Below are 13,982 nucleotides of genomic sequence, written 5' to 3' on the forward strand. Positions count from 1 at the left end.
TGACCTGGCCCTCTGTTTAAGAAGTTTGTGGATCCCTGGCCTAGAATAATCAAGTGAAGATTACCACATCTCTCTTTGAAATTTTAATGCAGGGGAGGTACTAACACAGCCTCTTTGATATGTAAAGCTATTTTTCATGAGATAATATAGATTTCGATCTACTTCTTGATATACTCTGGAAAATGTGGACTTAAATTTGTGAAAGTTCGTGCTAAAATGAACCAGTCCCAAAAACTGAGCTACATTTCCTCTATTCTGCTCTCCTTGAAAGCTAGAAGAAGCACCGCTGTTTCCTTAGAAACAGTTATTTCTTTTGACATCCTCAAGAATGGGGAAGCAACATGATCCCCAGTATTTTGGATTACAACCTCTACAAGTCCCTAACAGCATGGAAAGGGCTAAACGCATAGGTTCTATGTTGGCTTACCCATGCCCTTGAGCAGACTTGTACAATCTGTGGTCCTCCAATGATCAGGAAAATTCTGGAACCTGAAGTTCAAACCACCTGAAGGGCCACACCACAGGTTGTGTGGGCCTGCCCTTGAGTATGTACAGCCTAGCTTGGATCTGTGATGTCTCACCGGGTGTATTGTATTGTTATATGCTTTGAGGACTCTAGATTGTCAAACTGAGAGTGGCGTCACCTCCCTCTCAGCTTGCCAGACATCTTGGAGCACACAGAAAAGGCACAGACAATGTCACAAAAATTCCATGGATGCACAAAATAGAGTGTAGCATCCATTAAGGTTGTGCACAGATCTGTTTTTCAAAACAGACTCTGGTTGTTCCAGCAGTTCTGACTTTTTTGGCCAGCCATAACGGCACAGGCTCCACTACCATTTTTTTCTCAGCCACAACAGATCACATGGCTGCTGAAAATGACTGCTTTTGGTTTCTTTCAGCTGCAGTGGGGAGGCAGCTGTGAGCATCTTTTAGCTAAGCTGGGCTTCCATTTTTCTGTTGTGAGCAGGCTTCTGAGAGAGGCAGATTGGTGATCTAAATTTTTGATGCCGCTCACAGCTTTGCATGGCTTGGTTTGCTTTTTGACTCAAATAGCAACAAATAAGCAGTTTACTTTCTACACACTTAAGAAACTGACACCAGTGGCACCCTTTACATGAGGTAAGCCTCAAATGTGGAGAAGAGGTGACTTTTCTTAAGCCACCTTAAAATGAGGAAGTAATTTATGGCTTTAATCCAGGTCTTATTGAAGGATATAAGGAGAAACGATCCCAGAAAGCGTAGTTTCTTAAATCTGATGCCTTTAAATCAGGTCTTATTGAAGAATATAAGGAGAAACGATTCCAGAGAGTAGTTTCTTAAGCCTGATGCTTAAGCCTGATCCAGGTCTTATTGAAGGATATAAGGAGAAATGATAATAGAAAGGGTAGTTCTTAAATCTGTCTTTAATCCAGGTCTTATTGAAGGATATAAGGAGAAAGGATTCTAGAAAGGGTCGTTTCTTAAATCTGATGCCTTTAATCCATGTCTTATTGAAGGATATAAGGAGAAACGATAACAGAAAGGGTGGTTTTTTAAGACTTATGTCCTAAAAATGACAGAAAGAGAAGCCTCGTAAATTCCCCATTGCTGCCAATGAGTAAGATCTTCCTGGATCTTTTGCTTGCCAGATCAAAAAATAGATTTTTTTTCCCAAACAAATTTGGGAGGCTCCTGAAAAACAGATCTGGAATTGCACACCCTTAGAAATCCATCCCTGCCCTGGAGTTTTGGCAGAAGATAATGCATTTGTTCAGCAATTTTCCAACCAATTTTTGGAACTAAATCTAATTGCTTGGCCAGTCTACATGTTTCCTTCCCTCATGTAAGACAGTTAGATGCACCCACTTTTTCTTGTTGTGTATACCAAATCAGCTCATGATTTCAGATATCCAGAATGAAATCCAGGCCAGAAAAAACAGGGAGCAATCAAGTAACAGATCCATCAAAAGCCCAAGTCTCTCTCTCTTGTCAGGCATCATGGATTGTATCTAAGGTCAGAAGATTCCAATGGCTTGGGTTCACACTATCCTTAAAATTTATAGGCAATCCCCAGGTTATGAGCTAGATTGGTTCTGTAGGTTTGTTCTTAAGTTGAATTTGTATGTAAGTCGGAACAGGTAAGTTTTTGAAGTGTAACTCCAGCCATTTCTTTTCAGTTTTGCATAGTTTAGGGAAGGGTTAACAACACCCTTGTAAGGTTTGTTGCTTCCTGTGCCCCTGTTTAGAAGATCTCGTCTGGTTTTCTGTCCCTGTTACAATTGGATTTTTTAAATTTGGGGGTTGTCGTGGAAACAAGGATTGCTTCTAAAGCCAGGGAGTGAATTTCCCTTCCTAGGAGTTGATTTCTTCTCACTTCCTGTTTCACCCTCGATGCGGATGTTTGCAACTCGGGGGACTGCCTGTATCTCTGTTTCACTCTGATGCCTCTCCTAAATACGCCATTTGACTGAGTTGCATGTTTCCAAGTGCAAGTGAAATCTTCGCTTGTACAAAAATGGAAGCTGAAATTGAGAAAGGCATCCTTTCAAACCCAGCGTGGACCATCCTGTGAAGAAACAAGACACCCTAAACCTTCAGTCTCTCTGTGTGTGTGTCTCTGTCTCTCTCTCTCAAGTTCAGTATTCCTTCTGCCCATTGAGGGCTTTGCAAGAGGATCCTGTGGTCCTGCCAGCTGGAAAGGAAAGAAAAGGGGTCACTCAACCAGGAAAGCCGGGTGTGATTTGTTGAGTCTCCGACGGAGGCTTCTTCTCCCTCTCTTCCGATGCCTTGGCAACACAGTGCCGCCGGTTATACCTCCTCTAGTATATATTTCCACCAGTGCAAAAGAAGCAGCATCATAACAACAACCAAAAAGAGAGAAGGAAAGAGATGTGGCAAGGAAGGAAGGGGGGTAACTGGGGGGTAAAGAGAGCCAGTGCAATGCTTTTTTTTTTTGGCTTCCAGCGAAGCGAGCATTGCTGAGGAATGTCAATTTGATGCCTCACACTGCCATCTACCGGCGGCAGCGAGGAACTGCCTCTCCTCCCTCCTCCCTCCCTCCCTCCCTCCCTCCAATCCAGCCCTTCCACTGTGACTGGGGCCGCTTTGCCAGAACAGCAGGTCCATACAGAGCGAGTGGCTCAGCCCGCCTTTCCTCCCCTCCCCTCCCCCTCTTTCCTCTCTCTCTCTCTGTGCTGTGGAAAAGCGTGCCCTTCCCGGCCTCTTCCTCTCCCTTCCTCGGCGAAACAGAGCCCAGTGATGGGCTGGGTCTCCTCCTCCTCTTCCTCTTCTTCCTCCTTTCCCTCCCTTTCTCCTGCTTGGATGCTGGAAGCCGGGAGGAGCGGTGGCACTGGCTCCTAGGCTGCGGGTTTGCTTTGGAAGAAGAGGGTTCGGATGGTGGAAGGGGGCTGAAGAGGGATGCTGCTGAAAAGCCTGGCGCTTCTGGAGCCCCGAGCCCAGGCAGCTGGAAGAGGAGGAGGAGGAGGAGGAGGAGGAGAGGAAGAGGAGAGGAAGAAGAGGAAGAGGACGGAGGCTCCCTCGCGCCCGGCTGGCCAGCCCTACCATGCCCAGAGCGCGCGGGAAGAGGAAGAAGAGGAGGCTTAAAGGGGCGGCGGAGGAGGAAGAGGAAGAGGCCTCAGCTTGGGGCGCTGGGAAGGAATGGTGTGAGGCCGGAGGAGGAGGAAGGCGACGAGGAGGAGGAGGAGGGAAGCAACGGGAAGCAGACAGGGGCCAAGGGGAAACGGCGCCTCCAAACTGCTGCTACTGCTGAGGAGAAAGTTGACCTCTTCCATGGAAAGCGTGAGTACCAGCCAAGGGAGCTGCGTCGGTTATTGTGTGGGGGCCGGACTTGTGGCAGCTGCCTGTCCTGTTGACTCCGGGCGGGAAGGATGGCGCGCGCACACACACATACACTCTAACACCCCCCCCCCCCCCGCATCCCGTCTCATCACTCTTCCCCCTCAGTGATTTTTCAGGGAAATAATCACCCCCCTGTTATTACAAATGGGTCGCTCCAAAGCCTGGAAGACCTTGAAAGCCGAACCACTGGGGGGGGAGGGGGGAGTGGACGAGTCACTTCTTCCCAGCGTTGCCCTAAGTCCCAAGGCAACTTGACAGCAGAGAGCCACCAACGCGGCGCTGTGCAGTGTTTCATGTCTAGGCGGGAGACAGGAGAGAGTGTCTTCCCTGCCTGGAAGCAGGCGCGCGCACACACACGCGCGCGCCGCCGCAGCGCCCTTCGCAGAGCCCCCCACTCCTTGGCCAACCCTTGCCTTTGGGTTTCATATTTGGAGGCTTCTTCCTTCCCCAGTCCTCGCTGACAGGCACAGATTCTCCTCCTGTCTCTCTCCCCGCTGCCTCTTCTCTGCTCTCGACCCGACGGATCCCCCTCTCCTGTCTCCTTCCCTCTTTCAAAGGCTGGCTCCTTTTAGCCCCTCTTGCCTTTCCCTTCCTATCTCAGCCTCCCTCCTGACCCAGATCCCTTCCGCGCAGCTCTTCACTCCCCTCTTTCTCTCGGATCTCTGCTGCTCTTTCTTCCTTCTCTCTCTCACTCCTTCTCTCTCTCTCTCTCTCTCTCTATGTTCACACTCACACAGACAAGTCTTTCTCTCGGATCTCTACTGCTCTTCCTCTCTCATTCCCTCTTTTTCTCCCTCCCTCTCTCTCTCTCTATGTGTACACACACACACACATCAGGTCTCTCCCTTTCTATAGTCTTTGGAGGGACCACCGCCTCTTGGCTGGTGGAGCATGTCATAGAAGCACCTGTCTCCTTCCTACACGCACACATACATCTTAGCCCTCCTCCCTCTCCCCGAAGGGCTTCATTCCTTCCTTTACCCCCCCCCCTTTTTTCCCAATCCTCCTCTTCGGTCCGCCCCTCCTTTCCTTCTCCTTCCCTCTCTTCTCACTCCCTCTCCTGCCCCCGCTCCCCTTTTCGCGGTTGTGTGTGTGTGGTTTGGGTTGCTGTGAGTTTTCCGGGCTGTCTGGCCACGTTCCAGAAGCGTTCTCTCCTGGCGTTTCGCCCACATCTATGGCAGGTATCCTCAGAGGTTGTAAGGTGTATGTGGTTTATTTTGGGGGTGGGGTGGGAGGGGGGACGCGCAAGGTTGTGTGTGTGTGCGTGTGTGTGTGCGCGCGCGCCAAGCAGGCAGCCTAGCCTTTCCCTGCATCCTTTCCCCTCCGCCTTCCTCCTTGCCTTCAGCCTGGGCGGACTGCAACAACCCCTTTCCTGCCCCCTCTAGAAAGGACCTTCCCCTTCAAAAATAACCCTTCAAAAGACACTACCCCCCCCCCCTTTGCAAGCGGTGCAACCCCTGAGGCGAGATGATCAGGCCCCGGGGATGTCAGCCTCAGTAAGTAGCAAGGCGGGAGGATTGGGGGGCTGAAGGGGGGAGGGGAGTGAGGAGGAGGAGAGCGTTTTCCTCTGCCCCCCTTGCTCTTGGCTCCCCTCCCTCTCCCCCTCCCTCTCCCCTCCCTCCCCTTTTTTGGCTGCTTTAGTGCGGCAATTTGAACGTGGGAGAGGGGGGTTTATCCGGGAGGGATGTACCCGACCCTGAGGTGTGTGGATGGATGTCCCCCAGGCACGTTGGGGGGCTCTGCTTCTCTCCCCCTCGTTGCCACCCAATTCCAGGGTCTCTGGGTGCCACTTTCAACTTTATTTGCCTCCCTTTGTGCCCTCTCCCCACCCTGCCACATGCCCCTCTTGCCAGCCTTGCTCTCAGCCTTCTCTGAAATAAAGCTTTCTTTAAAAAACCAGAGCAAATACACACACACACACATCATTTTGCAATCTGTCAAGTTTCTATGAAAGGGACACACAGCCCGTCCGTAGAGGAATAGGCTCGGATGGGCATTGTGTTCAAATCGGATGAAAGTAGATGTCTCCCTCATTTCTTCTTTCCGCCACATCGTTCTATTATTAATAATAATAATAATAATAATAATAATAAGCTTAAACGATGTGAGGATTTAAAGATCGAATTGCCAAGACTCTGGCACGAGCCAGCCAAGGTGGTACCAGTGGTGATCGGCACACTGGGTGCAGTGCTTAAAGACCTTGGCCTGCACTTAAAAACAATATGCGCTGACAAAATTACCATCTGTCAGCTGCAAAAGGCCACCCTATTTGGATCTGCACTCATCATTCGCCCATACATCACACCGTCCTAGACACTTGGGAAGTGATCGAGGTGTGATCCAATGCAAAAGCCAGCATAGTGATCTTGTTTGCTGTGCATTAATCTTGTTCTGTATCAAATAATAATAATAATAATAATAATAATAATAATAATAACAACAACAACAACAACAATCTTACACGATATGAGGATTTATAGAACGAACTGCCAACACTTTGGCACAAGCCAGTCAAGGTGGTCTCAGTGGTGATTGGCACACTGGGTGCAGTGCCTAAAGGCCTTGGCCTGGGCTTAAAAACAATCCGCACTGATAAAATTACCACGTGTCAGCTGCAAAAGGCCACTCTACTTGGATCTGCACTCATTATTAATAATAATAAGCTTACACGATGTGAGGATTTAAAGATTGAACTGCCAAGAAATGAGGATTTACACAATATGAGGATTTATATCGATATGAGGATTTAAAGATTGAACTGGCACAAGCCAGTAAAGGTGTTCCCAGTGGTGATCGGCACACTGGGTGCAGTGCCTAAAGACCTTGGCCTGGACTTAAAAACAATCCGCACTGACAAATTACCATCTGTCAGATGGAAAAGGCCACTTTACTGGAATCTGCACGCATTATTTGCCCATACATCACACAGTCCTAGACACTTAGGAAATATCTGACGTGTGGTTCGATACAAAAACCAGCATCGGGATCTTATTTGCTCTGTATTGGTCTTGTATCTATTAATAATAATAATAATAATAATAATAATAAGAAGAAGAAGAAGAAGAAGAATGAGGGTTTTGTAGTTTTTTCGGGCTGTATGGCCATATTCTAGAACCCTTCACTCCTGACGTTTCGCCTGCGTCTATGGCAGGCATCCTCAGAGGTGCATAGATGCAGGCGAAACGTCAGGAGAGAATGCTTCTAGAACATGGCCAAACAGCCCGAAAAATCCTACAACAACCCAGTGGTTTCAGCCCTGAAAGCCTTGGACAATACAATAATAATATGATTTTGCTGAGACTGGTCCCTAGGTGAGAAAAGGGACTCCTACTCAAACCTGTCTGGCTTTTGCTGCAAAACGCTCGAGCGCCAGACACGGGCTCCCAACCTCCGAGCCATTCCCACTCATGGCTTCGGGCTGGGCGACTTCTTAATCCGCGTCTCCCTCTCCCGCCACCACGGTTCCCTTCCCTTCCGTGAATGCTTTCAGCCAAGTCAAAGGGACCTTTAAGGGAGTCAGGACGGAAACAGGAAAAGGGAAGGAGGGGGGAATGGAGGGGATCGGGTTTGGGTTTCCGCCTTGACACTCAGCTCCGTCCACGGCGGGTTTCAGCGGGTGGACGAGGGTATTCCCCCATCCGCTCTCTGGGAGGGAGAAAGGAGGGATGGTTGGTGCCGGGGAGCCAGAACAGCCGGGCACGAAAGCAAGTCCGGAGCTCCCGCACTTGGCGGTGATGTGATTCCTCTCTCTCGGAAAGCCACTGGGCTCTCACCCCATGGCCATGAGGCGAGTTTCTCCCAAGCGTGGGGGGAGCTGCTGTGCTAGGGCTGCGATGGCTGGGGCTGCAGGGACAATCCTCAGGTCCGGCGTGTGTGCCAAGTTCCGGGTGAGTGGCTCAAAGGACGGCGCTTTCCCCTGTATGCGAGGGAGGGAGAGAGGGAGGGTGTGCGCCCGTTGTGCATTCTCGCCTCTTGCCTGGTGAAAATAGCCCATTGACGAGCCCGTCAGTCCAGAAGGCGAGCACAGCTGATGACTTCTTTAAGAAGAGCCCGATTAAAAAAAAAAGGATTCATAATGACTCCTTCAGTGACCAGCCTTGCCGTTTGGACAAAGAAGGGGGCAAGAATCGCATCCTCAGAGATGGGCTGTGGGTTGAATGACTTGGCTGGCAAATTCCAGCACTTCTGGTATTATTATTATTATTATTATTATTATTATTATTATTATTATTTGGTGATTGCTTTTTTTTGGCATCAGCTTTGGAAATCAGGCAGCTGGAAAATTCGCCCTTTTCAGGGCTTGGAATTGTTGCACTGTGTGTGTGTGTGGAGAAGAGGAATTGGCACAAAGATAAATAATATCGAGGCTATATCAAATGATACTCTCTTTGTAGACCCCTGCAATGGCATGTCAAGGAATGGTTTAAAAAAAAAATCACCTACCACCTATCAGGAGAGCAGCATGCTGTGGCAAAAATGGGGGAAGACCTTCTTTGCAGGTCGCTGTTCATTCCTAAGGTTCTGAAAAAAGGCAAAAAAAAAGGAGCGGGACTGTGTGGGTAACCGGCGAGGCTGAAAACCTTGTAAAATGGTGTTTCTGATTGCTGAAATTACAGCCAAGTAACTAAACTGACAGCCATTTTCTGTATATTTATGGACAGGTTGTGTGTGTGTGTGTGTATCTGTCAGCGTAGAGCGGGGAGAGAGAAAGCCCACTGAAATAATAAAGGAAAGAGATTGAAATACAATCTTGGGCTTCTGAATAGAAATGGTTTGGATGTGAGAACTTATCAGCCACAGAGGAGCATGTTCTTCCAAACCAAACCACCAAGGCACAACTGTTATTTAATGACAGTTACGTGAGGATCGTTGCATCCAAACTCTTGGCAACCCTTAGGAAATCCAATTGCATTGAGCATGCCTTTTCCCTTCTGTTTTAACTCCTCTAGCATTGTTATGATTAGCCTTCGTTCCTCACACTTCTGTCATGATGGTGTTTGTGTTTCTCTTCTGGCTCTCTACAGGAGATAACATGTATGCTTGCTGCTCTACGGTGACTCTGGAGCAGGATCTCAACAGGAAAATGCATATCTGGATGGTGCAAACCATAGCCTTTGCTTTAACATCTCTAGTCCTGGCGTGGGCAGAGAGCATCGAGTATTATGGGGAGATCTGTGACAACAAATGCCCTTGTGAGGAAAAGGATGGCATCTTAACGGTGAGCTGTGAGAACCGAGGGATCATCAACCTCTCTGAGATTAGCCCTCCAAAATTCTCCATCTACCATCTCCTGCTGTCTGGAAATCTCCTCAATAGACTTTATCCCAACCAATTTGTCAATTACACTGGGGCCTCAATTTTGCATCTGGGTGGTAATGACATCCAGGACATTGAAACGGGAGCCTTTCACGGACTGAGAGGCTTAAGGAGGTTGCATTTGAACAACAACAAGCTGGAGGCACTGAGGGATGACACTTTTGTGGGCCTGGAGAGCTTAGAGTACCTCCAAGTTGATTACAATTACATCAGTGTTATTGAACCCAACACTTTCAGCAAGCTGCACCTCCTGCAAGTGCTGATTTTGAATGACAACCTCCTCTCTTCATTGCCTAACAATCTCTTTCGATTTGTGCCCTTGACACACCTCGATCTGAGGGGGAACCGGTTGAAGCTACTCCCTTATCTGGGCCTCCTACAGCACATGGATAAGGTTGTGGAGTTGCAGCTGGAGGAGAACCCATGGAACTGCTCCTGTGAATTGATAGCTCTAAAGGATTGGTTGGACAGTATCTCCTATTCAGCCTTGGTAGGGGATGTGGTTTGTGAAACCCCTTTCCGTTTGCATGGGAGGGATTTGGATGAAGTTTCCAAGCAGGAGCTTTGCCCAAGGAGACTCATTTCAGATTATGAGATGAGGCCACAGACACCACTTAGCACCACAGGGTACTTTCATACCACACCAGCCTCTGTAAATTCAGTGGCTACATCTTCCTCGGCTGTTTACAAATCACCTTTAAAGCCCAAGGGGACTCGCCAGCCCAACAAGTCTAGGGTGCGCCCCACCTCCCGTTTGCCCTCCAAGGATTTGGGATACAGCAATTATGGACCCAGCATTGCTTACCAGACCAAATCCCCGGTGCCTTTGGAGTGTCCTACAGCTTGCACTTGCAACCTTCAAATCTCTGATTTGGGCCTCAATGTCAACTGCCAAGAGAGGAAGATTGAGAGTATCTCAGAACTTCAACCCAAGCCGTACAACCCTAAGAAAATGTATTTGACTGAGAATTACATTGCTCTCGTGCGCAGGTCAGATTTCCTGGATGCTACCGGGCTGGATTTGCTCCACCTGGGCAATAACCGTATCTCAGTTATTCAGGACAGGGCCTTTGGGGATCTTACTAACTTGAGGAGGCTGTATCTGAATGGAAACCGTATTGAGAAACTGAACCGGGAAATTTTTTATGGGCTTCAGAGTTTGCAGTACCTCTTTCTGCAATATAATGTGATCCGGGAGATCGAACCAGGCACTTTTGATCCTGTGCCCAATTTACAGCTCTTGTTTCTCAACAACAATCTTTTGAGATCATTACCTGTGGGCATTTTTTCTGGCTTAACTCTATACAGGTTGAACCTGAGGAGCAACCATTTCTCCTACCTTCCAGTTAGTGGGGTGCTTGACCAGCTGAAATCCCTGCTTCAGATAGATCTTCATGAGAATCCATGGGATTGTACATGTGATGTTGTGGGCATGAAGTTATGGCTTGAACAACTCAATACAGGAGTCCTTGTAGATCAGGTAATCTGTGAATCCCCTAAGAAATTTGCTGAGAATTACATGAGGAACATCAAAGCAGAGCTGCTATGTCCAGACTACTCTGACATCATTGTTTCCACACCCACACCATCCTCCATGCAGGGACCAGCAAGGACCACCCCCTTCTCGGGGCAGTTCAATAGCACCTTGGAGGAAGATGACTCAGCATCACCTTCTGGTGGCTCTTCTTCCTCCTCTTCTTCCACGGTGCCTTTGTCGGTGCTTATCCTCAGCTTGCTTCTGGTATTTATCATGTCTGTATTTGTGGCTGCAGGCCTCTTTGTGTTGGTTATGAAGCGCAGGAAGAAGGTTCAAGGAGACCATGCCAGCACCAACAACTCAGATGTCAGTTCCTTCAACATGCAGTACAGTGTCTACACTGGTGGGGGAGCTCCCCATTCTCACCCCCATGCCCATCACCAGCAGCACCAACAGCATCTTCACCGTGGAGGAGGAGGAGGTGGCCCAGCTTTGCCTAAGGTGAAAACCCCTGCAGGACACGTCTATGAGTACATCCCTCACCCTTTAGGCCACATGTGCAAGAACCCAATCTACCGCTCTAGAGAGGGCAATGCAGGCGAGGATTACAAAGATCTTCATGAAATCAAGGTGACCTACAGCAATCATCACCTTCAGCCCCAGCCCCCACCACCCCCACCGGCCTTGGGGCAACCTCCAGCAGTTCCAGGGGTCCAAGAAGAGACCCTACGGAGCCCCACGTACAGTGTGAGCACCATTGATCCTCGAGATGAGTTGCTTTCCCCTGTTCAGGATGCTGATTGTTTTTACAGGGGCATTTTGGAGCCCGACAAACATCCTTCTTCCACCTTGGGGGGTAGTGCCCTTCCTGAGTACCCTAAATTCCCCCCTACTGCCTACACCTACTCCCCTAACTATGACCTTAGACGCCCCCCTCATCCCTATTTGCATCCCGGCCCAGGGGACAGTAGGCTACGGGAGACAGTGCTCTATACACCCCCAAGCACTGTATTTGTAGAGCCTAACAGGAACGAATACCTGGAGCTTAAAGCAAAGCTAAATGCAGAGCCGGACTACCTCGAAGTGTTGGAAAAACAGACCACATTCAGTCAGTTCTGAGACATCCTTTCCTCTCATCCTTCTCTTCTAGAGCATTTGTATTTAATAACCACACACAAAGAAACACAATGTTGATCTCCTCCCCTCCACCTCTTTTTGCCTCCCCAAACTGCCTTTGCTTCATTTTGTTGGAAGGTGAAGTGCCTTGGCACAAGAATTTCCAGCTTCGGGAAACCTAGCAAAAGGGTGTGCTGATTCCATAGAGATTCTCTTTCTCTCTTTTCATTCTGCTTTTCTTCTCTCCTTTTTTCTCACTTTCTCCCCCTTTCTCCCCCCCCCTCTTATTCTCTCTTCTATAGCCAGCAGGAACCAATTGATTGTGTGAACTAGGCACAGAATTCTCTCACCCTTTTGTGGTGTGTGTTGTGCTAGGGGAGGCACTGAGGTGTGGGCAAAAGACAAAGAAAACAAGGTGGCCCTGTGGCTGGATGTCAAGTCATAGGAATCACTTTATCCCTTTATGTTATGTTGGATATGCACAGCTGACCATCTTGGTTTTGTTTGCTTTCCCTCTACGCCACCTTGGTGGAAAAGTGCAGGGCACCAAATTCCATTTTAGCCATGGATCAGTCTAAGTGGCTTTTGGGGAGGGGAGGGGGGCAAGATTAGCACACCCTGACTTTAATACAAGGTTGTTTGTTCTTTCCCTTTCCTTTTTTAAGAAAAAGAAAAAAAGAAAAGAAAACAAAGGATGTATTTGTATGTTTCTGGACTTTTGAATTAAAAATCAACATTATGATCTTTCAAAGGATCATCATAGATGTGGACAAATCAATAAAGAGTTCAGAGATATATGATCCATAATTGATTAGTAAAAATAACTTATTGAAATATATACAAAACATATTTTATTGTAGCTCCTATTTTTATATACACAATAGCATTTCTTTCACTTTTAGGATCCAGTTCTCCTAAACAGAAGAGATTGTAAGGCCACCTCGTGCAATATGAGGTATTTTGTTCTTTAGATTTAGACCTAAAATGTGACAAAACAGATGTTTAAAATATGTATCATGCATATCATGCAACCATACTGGAAACATTAAGCAAGGAGTGACACTCATTTTCTGTTGAATGTACATTTGGTAGCATACATCACTTGGTTGTCTGAGTAAACATCCTGAAAATACTTAAGATGTTATCCTGCAAACAGATAAATCTTCACTTGGGATTTAAGTTTCATAACTGAGCACAGAATTGAAGAGTTGTGCGTATGTGCAAGCTTTGTAAAAGGTTGTGCACATTTCTGTGTTGGATAGAGCAATGTTCCTGTTCAGCCTTTACACCAAAAGCCTCTCCCCAACCCGCAGGGCAGATGATCTTTCCAGATGTGAGCCATAGGTTGTGATTTGTTCCAAAGCATTCAGATGCATTTCTAGGTCTCTTTCCAATGCTTTAACCATCACTGGAGAATGTCAAGAATCAATGAAATTGTTAATAACCAAAATGACCAAAACCTAACAGACAATCCAAGGCAAATATAAAATTAAAAAGTGGGTCAGGGAGAAAAAAGAAGCATAAGATATATTTTGTTGTTGCTACTGTTCATGAATTATTAATCTAAGGAGCTTTCTGCCAGGGAGACTAATTGGACTAATTAGTGAGGGACATGCAGAAAGTGTATGTCTAAGCAGGGGTGGTGGAGTTGGTTTATAGTCATACGTCAGCCCCAATATCTCAGTTTGATGACTTCTGTAGCCAATTTTGGATTGTTCAATCAACTAGAATTGTACATATCCATGTTTGTACTGCCACCCACAAAGGCCAAATGACAGACAGTGCAGGTCTATGTAAGAGATATAATTTCTTAAGCCCTTTAGTTAGCTAGCATGGGCCAAGAGATCCATTAACCACGGCATCACTGTAAGATGGGACAGTTTGTGGTCTCATATGTATCCCAGCACATGTATTTTTTTAAATAGTTTATGAATAAACACTTGATAACAATTTCAAATGGAAGGAAATGAAGTAGTCTTTATGTGAAGTTCAGTGCTTTTCTCCTAGTACCATATGTTGTTCTTGATCAAAATTCTGTTTCCCCCACCTCTTCTTAGAAAGATCACAGATGCAGTATCATTAAGCTCTTGATGATGCTTTTCTTTAAGGTGTTTTACAAAGTGGCTCTGCTTATCCATTCCAATGGTACATCACCCACAACAGACGGTTGTAGACAGGTGTGATGTATGGCATTCGGCTTCACCTTTAACTTTTGTTTCCTTTCTGTAGTTTT

General features: G+C 47.2%; 1 protein-coding gene across 3 annotated transcripts; it reads left to right on the forward strand.

Moving 5' to 3' along the window:
- Window positions 1-3,044: 3,044 nt before the first annotated feature.
- On the forward strand, window positions 3,045-13,706 carry SLITRK5 (SLIT and NTRK like family member 5). 3 transcript variants are annotated; one of them, XM_060769500.2, is made up of 2 exons: window positions 3,045-3,780; window positions 8,865-13,706. In XM_060769500.2, exon 2 carries the CDS (start codon window positions 8,873-8,875, stop codon window positions 11,750-11,752), a length of 2,880 nt encoding a protein of 959 aa, XP_060625483.2. In that variant the 5' UTR covers window positions 3,045-3,780; window positions 8,865-8,872; the 3' UTR covers window positions 11,753-13,706. The 3 variants fall into 3 exon arrangements, with proteins under 3 accessions (XP_060625483.2, XP_060625484.2, XP_060625481.2); XM_060769501.2 differs by lacking the exon at window positions 3,045-3,780 and adding an exon at window positions 7,428-7,727; XM_060769498.2 differs by lacking the exon at window positions 3,045-3,780 and adding an exon at window positions 7,816-8,028.
- The last annotated feature ends 276 nt before the right edge of the window (window positions 13,707-13,982 follow it).

The sequence above is a fragment of the Anolis sagrei genome, chromosome 3 (assembly GCF_037176765.1).
Source record: "Anolis sagrei isolate rAnoSag1 chromosome 3, rAnoSag1.mat, whole genome shotgun sequence".
NCBI lineage: Eukaryota > Metazoa > Chordata > Lepidosauria > Squamata > Dactyloidae > Anolis > Anolis sagrei.

Coding starts and splice junctions, on each gene's coding strand:
- SLITRK5 (XM_060769498.2), top strand. CDS start 7,998: ATGACTTGGCTGGCAAATTCCAGCACTTCTG. Junction 8,029..8,864: donor GGCAAATTCCAGCACTTCTG/GTATTATTATTA, acceptor GGCTCTCTACAG/GAGATAACATGTATGCTTGC.